The 19,670-nt window shown below is 45.0% G+C and overlaps 1 protein-coding gene across 12 annotated transcripts in view; it reads right to left on the reverse strand.

Annotated features, from left to right (window-relative positions):
• Nucleotides 1-19,670, reverse strand: part of OTOG (otogelin) — a 208,398-nt gene that overhangs the window by 103,155 nt on the left and 85,573 nt on the right. For all 12 annotated transcript variants that reach the window (XM_061610232.1, XM_061610233.1, XM_061610231.1 and 9 more), the window contains 5 exons: nucleotides 17,974-18,093; nucleotides 17,048-17,164; nucleotides 14,558-14,714; nucleotides 13,094-13,120; nucleotides 9,435-9,602 (listed from right to left, as the gene is read on the reverse strand). In XM_061610232.1, the coding sequence (XP_061466216.1) occupies nucleotides 9,435-9,602; nucleotides 13,094-13,120; nucleotides 14,558-14,714; nucleotides 17,048-17,164; nucleotides 17,974-18,093 (589 nt within the window). The remainder of the gene's footprint in view (nucleotides 1-9,434; nucleotides 9,603-13,093; nucleotides 13,121-14,557; nucleotides 14,715-17,047; nucleotides 17,165-17,973; nucleotides 18,094-19,670) is intronic.

Consider the following 19,670-nt stretch of genomic DNA (forward strand, 5'->3'; position numbering starts at 1 on the left):
TTCTCCCACCTCAGCTTGGACTCAAATAAGAGTCTTGCTTCAAAGAAATCCAATACTTCATATGTCTCCCTATTGACAACAACAGGCAAATCAACAAATGCCTTCAGGAGGAAGGGGACCGCCACTGCCCAGGGAAGAAGGAGAGCCGTTTGCTGCTGCTGTCTGCCTGCCTGCCTGCCTGCTAGCTTGCTGCTGCTGCTCAGCTACCACCACCACCCTCTCCCTGTTGGACTTCTGCTCTGCAGGGATCACGCCTTGCAGGACCTTGCCACCAGGTACTCAGCCAGCTGTTGCTGATATCAGCCACCTGTCCCTTCCCTAAAGGGAATACATAAGCCGGCTGGCTGAGGTGGCTCCTGCTTTGCAGATTGCCTGGCTTTTTGTGGGTCTTGAGTCATGTGCCTGGGAGAGAGGACTCAGAGTCAAGTGGGGAGACTTGAGGGAGGCCCCAATCAGTGTAGTGACGGGTTGAGGGAGATATGGCATTGTGAGGACTTGCCAGGTAAGGGGAATGCGGCCCAGGCAGTTAACGACTGTGCCTTGTTCCTGTCCTCCCCACACTCGCAGGTTTGTTGGTTGTCCTCTCAGACCTCCGGATGCTGCTCCTAAACGCCCGATCGTATCCCTCATTCATGATTTAATTGTGGATGAGGCAGACGATCTGGCATGTATAATCGAGACCTGGGTGCGTGAGCAGGGAGGAGTCAGTCTCTCCCAGCTATGCCCACCAGGGTACCTGGTCCAGCATCAGGGTAGACCTGAGGGCCGGGGAGGGGGCATTACTGTGGTCTATAGGAGCTCCATCTCCCTCTGCAAGCTCTCTGTCCATGTGACTACTGGTCTGGAGTGTTTGCACCTTGTCTTGGGTCAGCAGGACTGGGGATTCTGTTGGTGTACCGCCCACCCTGCTGCCCAACAGACTCCCTAGCTGAGCTGATGGAGGTGGTCTCAGGTGTACTGTTGAGATCCCCCAGACTGTTGGTTCTGGGGGATGTCAACATCCATGCTGAGGCCACCTTATCCAGGGCAGCTCAGGATTTCATGGTCTCCATCACAACCATGGGACTGTCCCAATATGCCATTGGCCCAACACATTTGGCAGAGCATACTCTAGACTTGTTTTTTGCAACTGGACATAGAGATGGTGATCTGAATGTGGGGAGCCTTACGTCAGTCCCTCTGTCATGGACAGATCACTGCTTGCTGAAGTGTAGACTTACAGCGGCTTTTCCCCTCTGCAAGGGTGGGGGACCTATTAAGTTGGTCCGCCCCCAGAGACTAATGGATCCGGATGGTTTCCAAAGGGCTCTGGGGAGTTTTCCGGCCGATAGGGCTGGTGCTCCTGTCAAAACCTTGGTTGAACTGTGGAATACAGAAATGACTTGGGCGGTTGACACGATTGCTCCTGAGTGCCCTCTGCTGTGTAGAGCTCCATGGTATACCCCAGAGCTGAGAGCGATGAAACAATATAGGAGACGGCTTGAGTGCAGATGGAGACGAACTCCTGGTGGATGCAATTACACACTGGTAAGTGCCTATTGTAAGCTGTATTCAGGGGCAGTGAGGGCAGCAAAAAACCAGTATTTTGCTGCCACTATCAAATCATCAATCTGCCGCCAGTGGAGCTCTTCAGAATTGTCCGGGGACTATTACATGCTGGCCCCAAGGACATGGTAGATCAATCTGAGGTCCGCTGTAATGAATTCGCTAGGCACTTTCAGGATAAAACCTTTAGCATCCGCCAGGACTTAGATTCCAGTGTTATAGCAGGTGAATCAAGCAGGATATAATAATAATAATAAATAATAAATTTAATTTATGTGTCGCCTATCTGGCCAATGGCCACTCTAGGCGACGTACATACAATAAATATGGCAAAATACAATATAAAAATACAGTGAAATATATAACCATTAGACCATTAGAGCACGAGGGAGACTGTTTCCTCCAGACAAGATGATTGGCAAGGGCATGGGACTTCACAGGTGGTGAGAGCAACTACTGATAGGGACTGTTGTGTTAGTCAGTAGATGAACACAAAATGAAAATTTGTGAAGAAAGAAAACATTTTTAAAAGCTAGGATGGAGGACGGCGTTTTTGGGAGTCACGAAGATCAGGTCCTGAAAAAGCTGAAGAAGAGCCAATTTGTGTCCTTTCAAATTGAGACTGTCTTACCTCCGGAGCAGAGCATATCTAGTATAAAAATCCTGGCTGTATGAAGTTCTCTGATCATGACTCATTTAAATGTTTTTTTCCTTTTCTTTTAATAATGTTATTTATTTAATTTTGAGAATTGCATTATTTTATTGATGTATGTATTGCTATATTGTATTATTGTATTTATATATTTTGATTGCTTTATTGTATGTACACCGCCCAGAAAGCCCTTGGGCTTAGGGCGGTATATAAATTAAATAAAATAAATAAATAAAATAAATAAATAAATTATAAGAGCAAACAATACATAATAGGAGGCATTTAAAACAGAAGAATATTAAGCCTCCCCAGAAGTCCCGAAAGCCTGCTGAAAAAGCCAGGTCTTTAAGGCCTTGCGGAACATATTCAGGGAAGAGATGTGCCGAAGATCTTGTGGGAGGGAGTTCCAGAGGGTGGGGGCCGCCACTGAAAAGGCCTTCTCTCTAGTGCCCGCCAACCTAGCTGCTTTGGTTGGCGGGACTGAGAGAAGGCCTTGTGTGGCCGATCTTGTCAGGCGGCATGATTGGTGGCGTTGTAAGCGCTCCTTTAGATAAAGTGGGCTGAGACCATGTAGGGATTTAAAGGTTAAAACCAACACCTTGAATTGGGCCCGGAAAACAACTGGAAGCCAGTGTAGATCGAACAACACTGGCGTGATGTGGTCCCGGCGACGACTGTTTGTGAGTAATCGAGCCGCCGCATTTTGAATAAGTTGTAGTTTCCGGACCGTTTTCAAGGGTAACCCCACATAGAGCACATTACAGTAATCTAATCGAGAGGTGACCAGGGCGTGTACTACCAGTGGGAGCTGATGAACAGGAAGGTAGGGTTGCAGCCTACGTATAAGGTGTAGTTGGTACCAAGCTGCCCGGCTCACAGCCGAAATCTGAGCCTCCATGGACAGCTTGGAATCAAGTACAACCCCGAGGCTGCGGACCTGGTCCTTTAGGGGTAAACTCACCCCATTGAACTTCAGGTCAACGGTTCCCAACCTTCTCTTGTTCCCCACGAGCAATACCTCGGTCTTGTCGGGGTTCAGTTTCAGCCTATTCCTTCCCATCCATCCACTCACGGACTCCAGGCACTTGGACACGGTCTCCACAGCCAACTCTGGTGAAGATTTAAATGAGAGATAGAGCTGAGTGTCATCCGCATATTGGTGACACTGCAGCCCAAATCTCCTAATGATTGTCCCCAGCGGCTTCATGTAAATATTAAATAGCATGGGAGAGAGGATAGAGCACACCACAATTGAGAGGCCAAGGGTCTGAAACCTCCTCCCCCAATGCCACCTGTTGGTACCTATCAGAGAGAAAGGAGCGGAACCACCGTAATACAGTGCCTCCTATTCCCAATCCCTCTAGGCAATATAAAAGGATACTGTGGTCGACAGTATCAAAAGCCACTGAGAGATCGAGGACAAGGAAGGTAAATTCTCCCCTATCTAATGCCCTCCTCATATCATCTACCAGAGCGACCAAGGCTGTTTCAGTTCCGTGACCAGTCCTGAAGCCCGATTGGTATGGATCTAAGTAATCCGTTTCATCCAAGTGTGTCGACAACTGATTGGCCACCACTCGCTCAATGACCTTGCCCAAGAATGGTAAATTCGAAATTGGGCGAAAGTTATTAAAAACTTGGGGATCCAAGGAGGGCTTCTTTAAGATGGGCTTTACAATTGCCTCCTTGAGGGCTGATGGCATCACACCCTCTTTCAAGGATGTGTTTACCACCGCCTTGATCCCCTCACCCAACTTCTCTCTGCATCTCATGATGAGCCACGATGGGAAAGGGTCAGTTAGACAGGTGGTAGGCCTTACAGTCGAGAGCACCTTGTCCACATCCTCAGAAGAGAGAGGCCGAAAATGATCCCAGCATACCGGCGTGCAACTGGTCAACTCTGGTTCATTCATTGTATCCACGGCGCACGGGATCGAGCTCCGTATGTGTTCGATTTTATCAGCAAAGTGCTTAGCCAAAGTGTCACAGGAGGCTTTTGACTGTTCCAAGGGTTCCTGAGCAACTGGACCGACCAGGCTTCGGACCACTTGGAACAACCTCCTGGGACAGCACTCTGCAGACGCAATAGAGGCAGTAAAGAAAGCCTTCTTTTCTGTCCTTATTGCCACTTGGTAGGCAGTTACTGCTGCTCTAACTTGTGTCCGGACACCTTCGGAGCGGGATTTCCGCCACCGGCGTTCTAGTCGTCTCACCTCCTGTCTCAGAATACGCAGCCGTGGTGTATACCACGGTGCTAACTGCGTTCTATTCAGGGGGAGAGGACGTTTCGGAGCCACCTGGTCTAACGCCCCGGTGATCTTTCCATTCCACTCCATCACCAGGGTTTCAACCGGGCAACCTTCAGCAGGTTCCAGTTCCCCTAGCGCAGTCAGGAATCCATCAGGATCCATCAGGCGCCTGGGGCGGACCATTCTAATAGGTCCATCACCCCTGCGGAGAAGGTGTGGCAGCGTGAAGTCCATGTTTACCAGATGGTGATCTGACCATGACACAGGAGTGGAAAGAACCACTCCCAACTTCAGAGCACTTTTCTCCTCTCCCAGGACAAATACAAGGTCAAGAGCATGACCGGCTACATGGGTGGGCCCAGTATTACTGAGGTGCAGTTCCCAGGAAGCCATGGTTTCCAGGAAATCCCGAGGGGCTCCAGTGAGAGTGGTCCCGGTATGCACGTTGAAGTCACCCAGCACTAACAATTCTGGGGACAACGCCCGTACAGCCGAGACCACCTCCAGCACCTCGGCCAGGGAACCTGCTGTGCAGCGGGGTGGGCGGTACACCAGCAGGATCCCTAAACTGCCCTTCGGGCCCAACCTCCAGTACATGCAGTCAACAAACTTGGTCCTATGGAGAGGAGATCTGGCAAAAACCAAGGACTCCCGGTAAATGACTGCCACACCCCCTCCAAGCCTGCCCACCCTCGGCTGCTGTGCGCAGCGGAAACCTGGCGGACACATGGCCTCGAGAATGGGTGCAGAGGCCTCATCCAGCCAAGTCTCCGTAATACATGCCAGGTCTGCACACTCATCCAAGATCATGTCGTGGATGAGTGAAGTTTTTTGTACCACAGACCTGGCATTGCACAACAGCAGACGAAGGTCGGTAGGAACCTTGCGTCCCCCAGTTATTGTCTGGTTTTGGGCAGACCCGGAACAGGGGATGGGTATAATGCATCTACCCCCTGTTCCCCTATGCTGGCGTGGTCTGCCTACAGCACCTTTCCAGCGCCTGCCGCCCAGTCTTTCAATGACTTGGCCCCTCACCTCCCCTGTCACATCCCCTCCTGACTTGCACATACTCTATCCCTGCCCGCCAATCAACAGGCCACCCAGTCTAAAACAATAATAGACCATAAACCCACCCCCAAGTGATAAATAACAAAAATAAAACAAAATAAAATACAGTTAAAATCAATATAATTAAAAATTACATCTCAGTCGCACAACCACACATCCATGTATCCATACACACTCCAGTCAACCCAGCACAATATCTTTCCACACCAGCATCCAAGCCCCGCTCCACAGTAATAGCGGGCAGCAGCAGCAAGAGCCGCTGCGATGGTAGCCCAGCAGCGACAGAACGGACCCGAAGCGATCCAACAATGGCAGAGCAGCAGCAACAGTCACAGCAGCCGCGTCCCGCCGCACCAAGAACGACCAGCAGATGGCAGCACCAAGCCCAGCGAGAGAGGTTGCAACGGCAACAACAGCACCAGAGGCCCCGGCGCGATAGGCCGCAACGAAAAAGCGGCGGCGGGAACGGCGGCAGCAACAGCACGGACAACGATGTTCTGGGCGGCAACACAACCGGGCGAGCCAGCGACGGGCAGCAGCACAGTCTGCAGCGACAGAAGCGGCGACACACGGGCGGGCAGCAACGGCGATGACGCGGTGGATCTGGCTGCAGCAATGGCGTCCCAAGGGCGGAACGACCGCAACCAGGCAGCAAAGCCATGGTAGCGACGGCGACAACGGGCCGGCAGCAGCACAGCACAGCCCAACAGCAGCAACAACGCACACAGGCGGCACCAACAACAAAAACGAGGCCGGCCCAGGAAGCACACCCCGCAACGACATCAGCGACAACAGCGAGCAGCGGCAGAGCCAAGGTCCCCAGCCATGCAGGTAGACAACAATAGCCAGTCCGTGATGACATGCAGACAGGTAAACAGGCAGATAGATGGCAATGTAGTAGGTGGAATAATGGCATCTGAAGGTTTTTTAAGAGCTGAAACGCGGAGCTCCCTGCCGAGCGTCTGTCTCTGCCGCCATCTTCTCCACATATCCAGAGCACAGCCTTGTCCCGATTTCTTGTATGAGTTTCAGTTGGTACACCTTGAGGATATTGACAAGGTGCTTGGACAGGTTCGTGCAACCACTTCTGTGCTGGATCCTTCCCCTTCTTGGCTAATAAAAGCTAGCAGGGATGGAACAGCCAGCTGGGCCAGGGCAGTGATTAATGCCTCTCTGTAAGAGGGGGTGGTCCCTGGCTGCCTGAAAGAGGCAGTAGTGAGACCACTTCTGAAGAGTCCCTTCCTGGACCCAGAAAATCGTAATAATTATAGGCCAATGGCAAATGTTCCATTCCTGGGCAAGGTCCTTGAAGGAGTGGTGGCAGGCCAGCTCCAGACACTCTTGGATGAGACCGATTATCTGGATCCATTTCAGTCGGGTTTCAGGCCTGGTTTTGGCATGGAAACAGCCTTGGTCGGCCTATATGATGACCTCTGTTGGGAGAGAGACAGGGGGAGTGTGACTCTGTTGATTCTTCTTGATCGCTCAGCGACTTTTGATACCATTGACCATGGTATCCTTCTGGGAAGACTGGCTGAGTTGGGAGTGGGAGGGACTGCATGGCGGTGGTTCTGCTCCTACTTGGCGGGTCGGCTCCAGAAGGTGGTGCTTGGGGAACATTGCTCAGCACCTGGGACTCTCCAGTATAGGGTTCTACAGGGGTCAGTTCTGTCCCCCATGCTGTTCAACATCTACATGAAACCATTAGGTGCGGTCATCCAGATCTTTGGAGTGTGCTGCCATCAGTATGCTGATGACACGCAGCTCTATTTCTCCTTTTCAGCTTCATCAGGTGAGGCTGTCAATGTGCTGAACCAGCATCTGGCTGTGACAAAGGACTGGATGAGGGCTAATAAACTGAGGCTCAATCCAGACAAGATTAAGATGCTGCTAGTGGGTGGTTCTTCTGACCGGATGGTGGATGTTCAACCTGTCCTGGATGGGGTTACACTCCCCCTGAAGGAGCAGGTTCATAGCTAAGGGGTTCTCCTAGAACCATCTGTCACTTGAGGCTCAGGTAACCTTGGTGGCATGGAATGCCTTCTACCAACTTCGGTTGGTGGCCCAGCTGTGCCCCTATCTGGACAGGGATAACCTGGCTTCAGTTGTCCATGCTCTGGTAACCTCCAAATTAGATTACTGCAATGCACTCTACGTGGGGCTGCCTTTGAAGACCGGAAACTGCAGCTTGTGCAAAATGCAGCAGCCAGATTGGTAACAGGGACCAGATAGTTCAAATATATAAAACTGATTCTGGCCCGCTTGCATTGCCTGCCTGTATGTTTCTGAGCTCGATTCAAAGTGCTGGTTTTAACCTATAAAGCCTTACGCGGCTTGGGACCACAATACCTGATGGAACGCCTCTCCCAACACAAACCCACCCGTACACTACGCTCAACATCAAAGGCCCTCCTCCGGGTGCCTACTCTGAGGGAAGCTCAGAGGGTGGCAACAAGGGAGAGGGCTTTCTCATTGGTGGCCCGCAAATTATGGAATGATGTGTTTGACGAGGTGCGCCTGGCGCCATCACTGTTTTCTTTTCGGCACCAGGTCAAGACTTTCCTCTTCTCCCAGACATTTTAGCATGTGTTTTTAAATTGTTTTTTTTAAAAAGTGTTTTTAAATTTGTATATTTGTATATTTGTTTTTAATGTTTTTAATTGTTGTAAACCGCCCAGAGAGCTTTGGCTATGGGGCGGTACACAAATGCAATAATAATAACAATAATAATAATTTTAACTTTCCTGCTAAATTTTAGAAAAATAGGTACAGTGGTTGTTATGTGGGATACTATTAAAGTTTGAGGGTTTTAAGAAGGGTTTTTTATACTTACTTTTATTTAGCTTTTTTATCTCTTGGAAAAACTGGATTAAACTGGCAGGCACAGTAACTCCTGAGGGAATGAAGCCAGCTAAAATTCAGATAGATAGATGCGGGATGTGTGTGTGTGGAAGAGAAGCCTTTAAAGTTTAGGGGTTTTTTTTACGTTATCTGCTTCCCCCCTGTTATTTTGTGGGCAATTTGTATAAATTTGACATACATCATTATTAGCCACTCGAAGGACTTCTTTCCACATTACTCTTTTTTGCTTGTTTCTAAAATGCACATATGAAAAATGATAAAGGCACTTATATTTGTAAGGTATAAATAGTCACACATTCAGTTCAACACCTGGCTGAGCAACTCCAAGAAACTCCAAAATTAATATCTCATTTCATTCATACATTACAAATACTCACATTTTTACTGTTACCTAATTGCTCACTTATGCATGTTTTATACTTGTTTTAAAAACTCAAATAATGAAAAGTGATGTTGGTAGTAAGCCTCAAAATCTCTTTACACAACCACAGTCACACCATCTGCCAACCAACTATACTGTGAACTTAGCTGACCTAACCATTTGTACTTCATTAATTCTACAGCTGACTGTTCACTTCCAACTTCTAGACTTCTTCCCATGATTTTCTACCTCTGTTCTTGCCACATGGAATATAAGGACTGCTGGATCTACAAAATTGTTGATCTGAAACCTGAAGTCTCATACTATTAAGAAACCAATAATCACCTTGAAAAGACCCAACTCACTAAGTAGAGACTTTGTCAGACAGCATTCTTGTTGAGAACCTATTGAAAGTTGTAGAGGAAAGTTTAATCCTCCTCCTACAAAACCTCTTAAGTTCTAATGCAGCCAGAAGAAACACTGCCTAGTTAGTACATGAGAATGTAAGAACTGCCTTGCTGGATCAGACAAGACCCATCTAAAATATCCTGAATATATACAAATGCACACAAGACATGAAAATGATATCCTTCCCCTATTGTTTGTGTCCAGTACTGGTACTCAAAAGAAAAATGTCTCAAATTCAAGCGTTACCTTTGCTAATTTTCTAGACATTTTACAGTGACAATGAGTTTACCATGTGCTTTGGGCTTATACAGTCCTGATGTCAGCATAAAGTGCACTGCATCCCCAGGAGGCAAGCCATCTCCTCTTGCTGGAAAAACAGAACCATCCAGCAGTTTGGCTCCAATTGCAATTTCTCTGTCCAAGAAGCTGACCAGCTTGTAGGGCCCCTTTCCCAGAACTGTCAAGAGAAGGCAAGGTTATATTTCCTGCTGAATGCCACAAATGCTTGTATCTCACATGTTTATTGGTCAGTTTGTACACTGACAAAGAAAACACCATCATCAACTGACATAAAAACTACGATTCACACAAAAGCTGAAAGTTGCAGTATGTTTGCAAGCTTAATTTCAGAAATGATTTGTTTGAACCTTCTCCTCCTCTGTCACAGCGAAAGGTATTGAATTCAAGTTCCTCCCTATATTTATGTCCAGATAGCAAAATCTGCAGATCATTGTTTCCACCTCACCCATTCACATTATTACCAGTATGTAACTGTGTTAGGTGTAAAAAAATGGGCCCAAGGAGAAGGCCAGAGTGGGATTCTATAGATAGGGAGGATCACCAAGGTTTGTAAGAAAATCTTGGACTTTTGAAAAAGATTGCTGCTTACCTCCTAAAATTAGCAGGGGGCAAGGACTGTTCTTGTGCATGCCTTAATACCACCTCTGAAAGTTAGCAGTAACATTCTGCTGATTGTGTCCTTAGTCTGGGATATAAAGGGGAAGATAATTGCTTTGGAGGGTATGTACCCTAATGGGCATTTTGTCTGAGCCCAAATTCCCCCTAGGATCTTTTAAACTGCGATGAGGAAATCCTCTTACAGTTAAAAGGACATGGGCTGGATAATTTGCTTTGGAGTACATGAATCTTCTGACGCTAATTTTCCCATCCTAAAATTGTGAAATATTTTCACAGATCCCCAACTGTATATCACAATTGCAAACTCAAACCCAACATGTGGATACTTTTTTTTAGAATGCAATAGAAATAAGCATCCAATTAAAATGCAAAGAGCAATATCCAAGGTTAAGTTATACTCAGAGTAGATCCACTGAAATCAATGGACCTAAGTAACTCTAGTTCATTATTGCAGTTCACTTATATGTTATGAAAAAGCAGTATTTGCCAAAGTGCTTCAAAAAGATTGTTAAAATCAGAAAAGGGGACAATCCTGAGGAAATCTTGGAGACCTCTCTAGCCATTAGATGAGCTGCTATGATCTCTAGGTTTCTGTGATATCATCAGACCTCTAGGTCCGAGATGACATCTGGCTTCAGTTTTCTGAAATGAGATCCTTCTAGTCAATGGCTACGCTGGCATGGTATCAGGGCATGTTGATAAACCCTCACTGGTCAAGATTTAAAGAGCAAAGGTCTTTGTGATGCTGGTGAAGAGAGAATTCTCATGACAAAAAAGAGGGGCACTGAGTAACTTTGAGCACAATCCTAATTCAGCAGGGATTTGTGGAGTAATGGGGCTGGTGGCTCATCCCCAGCCTTGCTGCTCATAGTGGCAGAATGTGAGGGGCAGGACAGTCAGGCTCAAAGGCTGGTACAGTGATCAGGACTGTCATGTGATAGCAGTGAGACTAATTTGGCATCCAGTGGAAACCAGGCTCGCTTAGCCCCTCCCCAACCCATTTATTCCTGTGACTGTAATTTATTTTAACTTATTTTAATGCTGATTTTTAAACTGAAGGGCAGGTAATAAATTTAATAATCATCTTCATTTTCTGAATGCCCAGCTTTGGGAAGGGGGGTTGTGCTGGCTCCTGACAGCGGGGATCCCACCAGTGGATACCCACCTGTCTGCACATTTATTCAGCAGAAAAGGAAGGTCAAAAATGGCTGGTGAGAGAGTGGCTTAGCCACCAGACCTGGGAAGAAGGATACCTTTCTCATTCCAAGCCACCTCTAGCCTGGTGTAAGAAGGGTTTAGATTGCTCAGTAAGTAGTATGAATCAAAATGTATAGTAAATCTTGAAAAAAGCATGTGACATCAATAAGAATGTGCCAATAGACTATCACAAAGCAGAATGTAACTGACAATCTCTAAAAGAAGCAAGATAATGAGTTGTCCTTTCCTCTAACAGTAAGTTTCTTCATCTAATGAGAGACTCCTTCCCTTGAAGGGAGGACACTTCTATTGGAGGAAGGAACCCTTTGGATCCAACTCAGTATATTCATTCAATGTTGGTATTAAATTCATGACAACTAAAATACTGGCTAAGATTTTAGTTATGCCTCCATTATCCTTGCTGCTATTCCAGAGGGAAGGATGAAGACAAGTGGATGCTGGGTTGCCACCTACTAAAGCCTTTCCTGTCCTTCAGAGGGAAGAAGTGGAGCTGGTACACAGCTGAAGGGGACCTTAGATCCTCTCCCCACCCAAAAATTTTCTTGTAAGTTTTTATATGTTTAGAATAATCCCAATGTTATCTTAGAACAACTCAAAAGTAATCTTAAAGGAATGGAAAACTAGCAATTTCAACCTGACATCTTTAGATTTTTCCATTGCCTTAGGCTGTTAATATTGTGATGAACTCCTATAATATAAAAATCTAAAATACATAGATAAAGAAATATGCCCAACATCGGCAGTTTCTAGATGAATTCTCAAGAAAGTCATGTAATTTTAGCTGTATAAGAAAATGAACAAACTGAAAGTGGCGATATAAAGCAAAGTATTGTCAATTTCTTACACCAACAATGAATCTGTTAAAAAAAAAATCTGAGGAAGAGACTTATAATTATTATAGCCTGCAAACTGGCTCCCTCATGAGGCCCTTCAGAAAAATAGAAGAGCATGTGTCTGGTAAATACACATTACGGTGGAAAGTTTTCTCCTGCAAGGTAGGAAATGCAACTATTTTACTTTATTTTCCTACATTTATATTCCCTCCGTCACAGAACCCAAGGCAGTTTGCATGTGGTCAGGGCTTTTTCATGTGTGACAGTACTCACCTGTACAGAGTACTGGTCCCCTTTTTATTTTTTGGCTGCCCATGCCATCCATTTTGTGCTGGCACCCAGGGTACTTTGATCAAGGTATGAGTAACAGCATTTTTTTTACCAAAAAAGCACTGCAGGTGCTACATGTAGTAGTAACTAGTAATTCTGAGATATGGAATAAGCTTGCAAAAGTTGGTAATAAATAATAGATGCATAATAGCAGAGCCAGAAGGTGGCTAAATGCTAGATTTGGCCATTATTGATTATATTATGACCATATCAGGAGTGATGCCAAATCTTAAAGTCATATCCTTGTGTCAATGTCGGTCTCTACACTCATGCAAAAATGTCAAGTGTTGAGGCAAGCAGTAAAAGAAAAAAGAAACACAAGGGCAATAAGGATGGTTATCCACTCCATTATTTTCTTTCCTTCACACTCTCCTTGCCTTAGAAATACTGTTCAGAATATGAGATACTAGATGGAGAGTACAGAAGTGTAACTTCCTCTCACATGTGCAGAACAATTCTGTGGATTAGACTGCCTGGTAAAAAAATTAGGGAGCAGCTATGCTGTTTTACTACCATGTTAATCAGAACCATATCTATATGTTTAAATTGTAATACATGCTGCTTTGATAAATCTGGGCTTAAAGATGTTAGTTTCTTAAACGTGGCCAGAGAGAAAACTCTGGTTTATCCTTGCTCATGAATTGCTTACCTTTATTGATATATTCACAATCATAAGCTAAAGGAAGAAAAGGAAACAGTGAGCAAAGGAAATCTGGAATACAACTAGTAGTATGCATCACATATATATATATATGTACTTATTTACACAAGCAGATTCCACTTTTACCCAAACTGGGAAGAGAAATTAAAACTGGCAAATGAATTACAAAGTCACATACAGACTAATACATCTGATACAGAATGAAGTATCAACTACAGTAGGCATATGTTTATCCTTTTGTGACCTCTAGTGGACAAGAATAAACATAGTCATACATCTTTGTACATCTTTCCTGCAGGGGGATGAGAAATAGATATGTATACAACATCTTCTGCATTTTCCTGTAGAGGAAATATATTATGTCCTGTGTTGAACTTTACTCTAGAGGCATGGAAAGCAATTTGAATCACTCACACTTCTTATGCTGGTACTTCTGCTTAAAGTAGAAAAGAGCGAGAGATTTGGGCCTGCCTTCCATTATCAAGTGAGATAATTATTTAAGTACCACGATTCCTTCCACACAGCATTATCCAGGTAAGCTTGGATCAAACTGCAGGAAGGATGGGTCATTTAAATGGGATGGCAGCAGGGATTGATTTGTAAATTCTAGAAAAAGTCAGGAGAAGAGACAAGCTTCTAAATAATGAACTCAGACTGCCTCTACTGGATATGAAGTTATAAAGACGGATCCATCCCTGATATAGTCATTGATTGAAAACCTCATCATGGAGTAAAAAGGGTACTGCTATACAGAACAGAGTAGTACTTCAATTTCCTGTTGCAAAATAAATATATATTTTAAGAAGCAGAATCTTTGTTAGCACAGCAGTACATTAAAGAATCACATTGGCTCTGGTTACCATAACACAGTGAAGGGAGAATAGCCATTCACCACACACCAGCTTATTCTTAAAAAAGGGAGAATATTCAAGATTGCGTAGATTTCCTCACTTGCAAGTGAGCTATACATGTATTGCAGCAATCAACTGGTTGCAGACACAAGTTGTTCCATCCTATTTCAACACCCAAGAATATTTGAAAATGAAATGGACTGCCTTCAAGTCAACCCCAACTTATGGCTACCCTATGAATAGGGTTTTCATGGTAAGCGGTATTCAGAGGGGGTTTATCATTGCCTCCCTCCGAGGCTAGTCCTCCCCAGCTGGCTAGGGCCTGCTCAGCTTGCCACAGCTGCACAAGCCAGCCCCTTCCTTGTCTGCAACTGCCAGTTGGGGGGCAACTGGGCTCCTTGGGACTATGCAGCTTGCCCATGGCTGCACAGGTGGCAGGGCACGTAACCCCTGAGCCACTCACTGTGGGGGTGGTCTTTAGCTGGCCTTTTACACCCAGGAGACACGAGCTTGGATTTGAACTCACAGACTCTGGACTCCCAGCCAGGCTTTCCTCCCCACTGTGCTATACTTAAGCACACTTAAATATTGCCATACTTACGACACAATCTAGGAGATCTCCAGTCTACTGTAACTCCTTGTTGACAACATTGATGTGCATAAGCTGAAACACTTGTGCAGAAACACTCACAATCCCCTCCCTGGTTACAACCACATGTGTCTGTCAAACAGTTTGAATAAAACCAGGTGACATCAACCTGAAAAAGATAATTATTACTGCAACATATTATTACCTACTCAACACTGGCAACTGTATTTTCAATACAGAGCCATGGTTATTTAAAAAGCAAGTTTCAGAACATTTTGGCTAAGATTTCAACATGCAGCATCTATTATTGACTTGCATTAAACAAGTTCATCTCTATGTCTTTTCATATATGTTCTGTTTTTCTTTCACATTTTTAAATGGGAAGAAGTCTTCGTTAGAAGTTATCACTTCTATATTGACCACAAGGAAATAAGCGTGAATTAAGACATGACATTTATTGGCGTCCTAACATTTATATACAACATTTGCTGGTAGTTAAAATTGGCAGAGATTTAACAATTAAATGTTCTAATTTTTTTTCTTCCCTGTTTCACAGCTTGATGACACCTTCATCCTGGCACTATCAATGCATCACCAAGCATCAGTCTTCCATGCTTCACCACCACACTTGTTGCACATTAGTGCTAATACTACTGTATCTGATTACTGCAAATATACATCACTTCCTGGTCCCTGTTGGGAGCACCTCCCTTACACTTCTAAAAGTATGGCAATGGTAGTAACAGCCACTGTGCTACCCAGGTGCACTGAAGTCATGGGTTGGGTTAAAAAAAAAAGCACAGTGCATCAGGTGATGACTGCATATCCTCCTTCAGGTACTCGTGGGTACCACTGGCAGGCTTCCAACCTAGCCAGGATCATGTAGAAAGACTTTTTGTGTGTGCTGATGCCTTCCATATTGGTAGGTAGGCAAGTAGGGACACTATTTATTTATTTATTTATTACATTTATATACCGCCCCATAGCCAAAGCTCTCTGGGCGGTTTACAAAAATTAAAAACATTGAACATTAAAAACTAATATACAATTTTAACAGTTATTTCCTATTGAACAGTTATTTCCTGTTGAATTGAATCCACTGTTATTTTGATTACTCCCTTTCAGATATGCTTCTTCTAGCCTTGTTAGGCTTATTTTAACCACTTTTGATACAAGGACATTTTCTGATACAAGCCACCAACACCAAGTATCACGAGACACTTCTCTCTGCCAGGGTTCCAAAAAGCAGGTCTGACTGTCTTCACCTCATATCCAATTATGCTTTTTCAAGCTTTTTCTTTGACCGCATGAATTAATTGGGGAGGCTAAATGTAGTACCACCTGACCCAGAAAATGGCACCAATGATGAACTTTGCTGTTCTGTCCCGGGAACCACTCACAACGATGGCTCCTTGAAAATCCACACAATTCAGTTCCTGTTCATGTCCGAAGAACTTGAAGCTGAAGGAGCCATTTATGGAGGACGATATTGCCATCTCCTCCTCCACTGACAATATGGCCATTAGCAAGCACAAAGTGGCACACATCCTCCTGGTGGCTAGAGAAGACTGCTTGGGAACAGTGTTGCAAGCTGGATGGAGCCAATAAACTTGGATGTCTTCCGCCTGGGATAGGTAGAGGTAGTCATCCTCTAGCTACATCCACGGCATTAAATTGTGCTTCCATCTGAGGAGTGGGATTCTCCGACAGCATCCACGCCTCCAGTTGTGAGAAACCTTGACACTTTCCTTCACTGGGACACCAGCCACTAGGTTGGCACCAAGTGTGCTAAAGCCTACGCTGACGCAGGAATGGCCAAGGCACCTTCAGAGCACATCTCAAGAGGTGATGCGGCAAAGGTGGCGATAAGTCTGGCCCAGGTGGCCCAAGGCCCGCGTGTCCAGGTACGAGCAGCAATAATTCCTCTGGCAGTGCCCACAATGGGCAGCGGTTTTCAGCCTGCGTGGGGCTACCTGGCCTCCCCTTGGGACAGTGGCCTCGCCGGCCCGGGCCCAGCAACAACCAGCTGAAAAACAGAGCCACCGCTGCTGGGCCCAGGTAGACCACCGCTAGGCCTGGGTGGCCGTTTCTCCAGTCACATGGGTACATCTTGCCCTCCAACTTGTGTGATTGTGGCAGCCATCATTCATTGTGTAGAGACAATGAACTGCCACATTCACAGATCAACACAATTTCAGATAGACTGCAAGCTCACCAGTGTTCCTGAACAATTTTACAGTGATCATTTGGAACCCACTGGGTGTATGATCCAGGTCAAAGTCACAGCAATTATTCTTCCCACCCATCCTAAATGTTTATTTGCTACTACAATTGATGTAGAAGCAAACTGTAAATACAAATACAAGATCAGAGTTCTGCATTATTCTAATAGATGATATAGGTGTATATTCAAGAAATATTCAAAGAACCTGGGGTAAAGAATCTTTTAAATATTACATGAAACTTTAACTAGTAGTTGTAGCAGCAGCAGCATTTACTCACCACCTGATGGCAAGACTCAAATATTTCACTTAACAGTATTCCACATTCTTTCTTGGCAAATGGTTCTCTGAGTGGATTTAAAATGCATGGATGCCGAATGTCAGAGCTGTCAACACACTGAATCCAAAAGCAAAATAATTAACCAGCAGAACATTTTCTTACAGAAAGTATGGTTTTCTATTTTTAAAAAATGAAAGGTGTAACTGCACTAGGTCAGAAGGGGAGCTGGATAAAGAGAATATGGGAGAGATGCATGAGCCTCCCATTTCCAGTAATATGCAGTAATATCCAGTGCTTAGGGTGGGGGTGGGGTGGAACCCCATACTGGCTCCTCCAACATGAGCAGCTACAACCACAGAAGAATGGATCATGTCTAACTGCCTGTAATATGTGAAGAATCTTTTCTTACCAGCTCCCAAAGAAAGATGAGTATCAGTATGTTGCACACATCTTTTTTTTAAGCAGTCACAGTAGCTTGTGGCGTAGCTGGGATATGGACTCATGCAAAAAAATCCACATTTTCAAATGCATTGAACATGTGATTCTGTGACCTTCTCCTTATTCTTCTCCTTGAAAACCTTAAAAGTTTCAGTCATGTTGCTCCCCTTAATCCTCCCCAACCCCAGGCGCTGAGAGTGCTATATATATGCTATGTGTTTACAAAAGGAAGAGTGCTGGTGGTTTGAAAATCCAACTTAAGCGCAACAAATTTTCTGAAAATATTGTCATAAAAACCAAGAGCTATGTGAGGATTTGAATGAAAACAAAATTACAAAACAGAATAGTGCAAACCAACAGATTAGCAATATTATTCAGTATATGAATGCCAGCAACATATAGAGTGGTAAATACTGTTTGTGCTTGATTTTAAGTGATAAAGAACAATGTAGTGAAACACAATGAGTGACCATTCTCTGGTCATTTACCTCAACAGCTGCCCAGCTACTTCCAAATTCTTGTGCATTTGTTAACTCAAAATTTTCTGGAGTCCTCATTTCATTTATTGTTTTTGAGTCAAAATTTCCACATAATCCTGTCAGCACACCCTAGAAAGAAGACAAAGTTAATATGACCAGCTGCTGGCCTTTTAATTTCTACTCAAAAGTCTGTAGAAAGTATGTCCCCAAAGACTTATAATCAAGTGCCCATTCCTAGATTTCCTCAGAGGCATAGGCACCACTATAGCAGGGATAGTCAAAGTAGTGCCTTTCAGATGCTGTTCGACTACAATTCTCAACAGCCATTCTGGCTGGGACTAATAGGACCTGGAGCCCCAAAACATCCGGCTACCTCTACACTGCAAGAAAACTCTCCATTCCAGGTATGTAGGAACCCTGAGATCCAACATGGTTATTCCCCCATTAGCACTATTCCTCCTGAGAGTGTTGTTCTATCCACATGAACTCCAGGCTCCTACATTACTGAGGAGGTATGAGAAGAAACCACACATCAGTTGCTGCAATGCTACTGAAATAATGCAGTGAAATGCCATAATCCTAATGTTACAATTCTTTAGTCAATCAATAATGCTTATTGATTGATTGATTGATTGATTGCACTTGTATACCGCCCCATAGCCGAAGCTCTCTGGGCGGTTTACAGCAATCAAAAACATTAAAACAAATATATAACTTAAAACATATTTTAAAAACAATTTAAAACACAATTTTAAAATTTAAAACAATATAAAAACAATTTAAAACACATGCTAAAATGCCTGGGAGAAGAGGAAAGTCCTGGCACTGAAAAGATAACAGTGTTGGCGCCAGACGCACCTCGTCAAGCAGATCATTCCATAATTTAGGGGCCACCACTGAGAAGGCCCTCTCCCTTGTTGCCACCCTCCGAGCTTCCCTTGGAGTAGGCACCCGGAGGAGGGCCTTTGATCTTGAACGTAGTGTACGGGTGGGTTCGTATCGAGAGAGGCATTCCATCAGGTATTGTGGTCCCAAGCCATGTAACGCTTTATAGGTCAAAACCAGCACCTTGAATTGAGCTCGGAAACATACAGGCAGCAAATGCAAGAGGGCCAGAATCGGTTTTATATGTTCAGACCGTCTGGTCCCTGTTACCAATCTGGCCGCTGCATTTCGCACAAGCTGCAGTTTCTGAACCACCTTCAAAGGCAGCCCCACGTAGAGTGCATTGCAGTAATCTAATTTGGAGGTTACCAGAGCATGGACAACTGAAGCCAGGTTATCCCTGTCCAGATAGGGACGTAGTTGGGCCACCAACCGAAGTTGGTAGAAGGCACTCCGTGCCACCGAGGCTACCTGAGCCTCAAGTGACAGAGATGGTTCTAGGAGAACCCCCAAGCTACGAACCTGCTCCTTCAGGGGGAGTGCAACCCCATCCAGGACAGGTTGGACATCCACCATCTGGTCAGAAGAACCACCCACTAGCAGCATCTCAGTCTTGTCTGGATTGAGCCTCAGTTTATTAGCCCTCATCCAGTCCTTTGTCACAGCCAGATGCTGGTTCAGCACATTGACAGCCTCACCTGATGAAGCTGAAAAGGAGAAATAGAGCTGCGTGTCATCAGCATACTGATGGCAGCACACTCCAAAGATCTGGATGACCGCACCTAATGGTTTCATGTAGATGTTGAACAGCATGGGGGACA

Source organism: Rhineura floridana, chromosome 2, assembly GCF_030035675.1.
Source record: "Rhineura floridana isolate rRhiFlo1 chromosome 2, rRhiFlo1.hap2, whole genome shotgun sequence".
Lineage (NCBI taxonomy): Eukaryota > Metazoa > Chordata > Lepidosauria > Squamata > Rhineuridae > Rhineura > Rhineura floridana.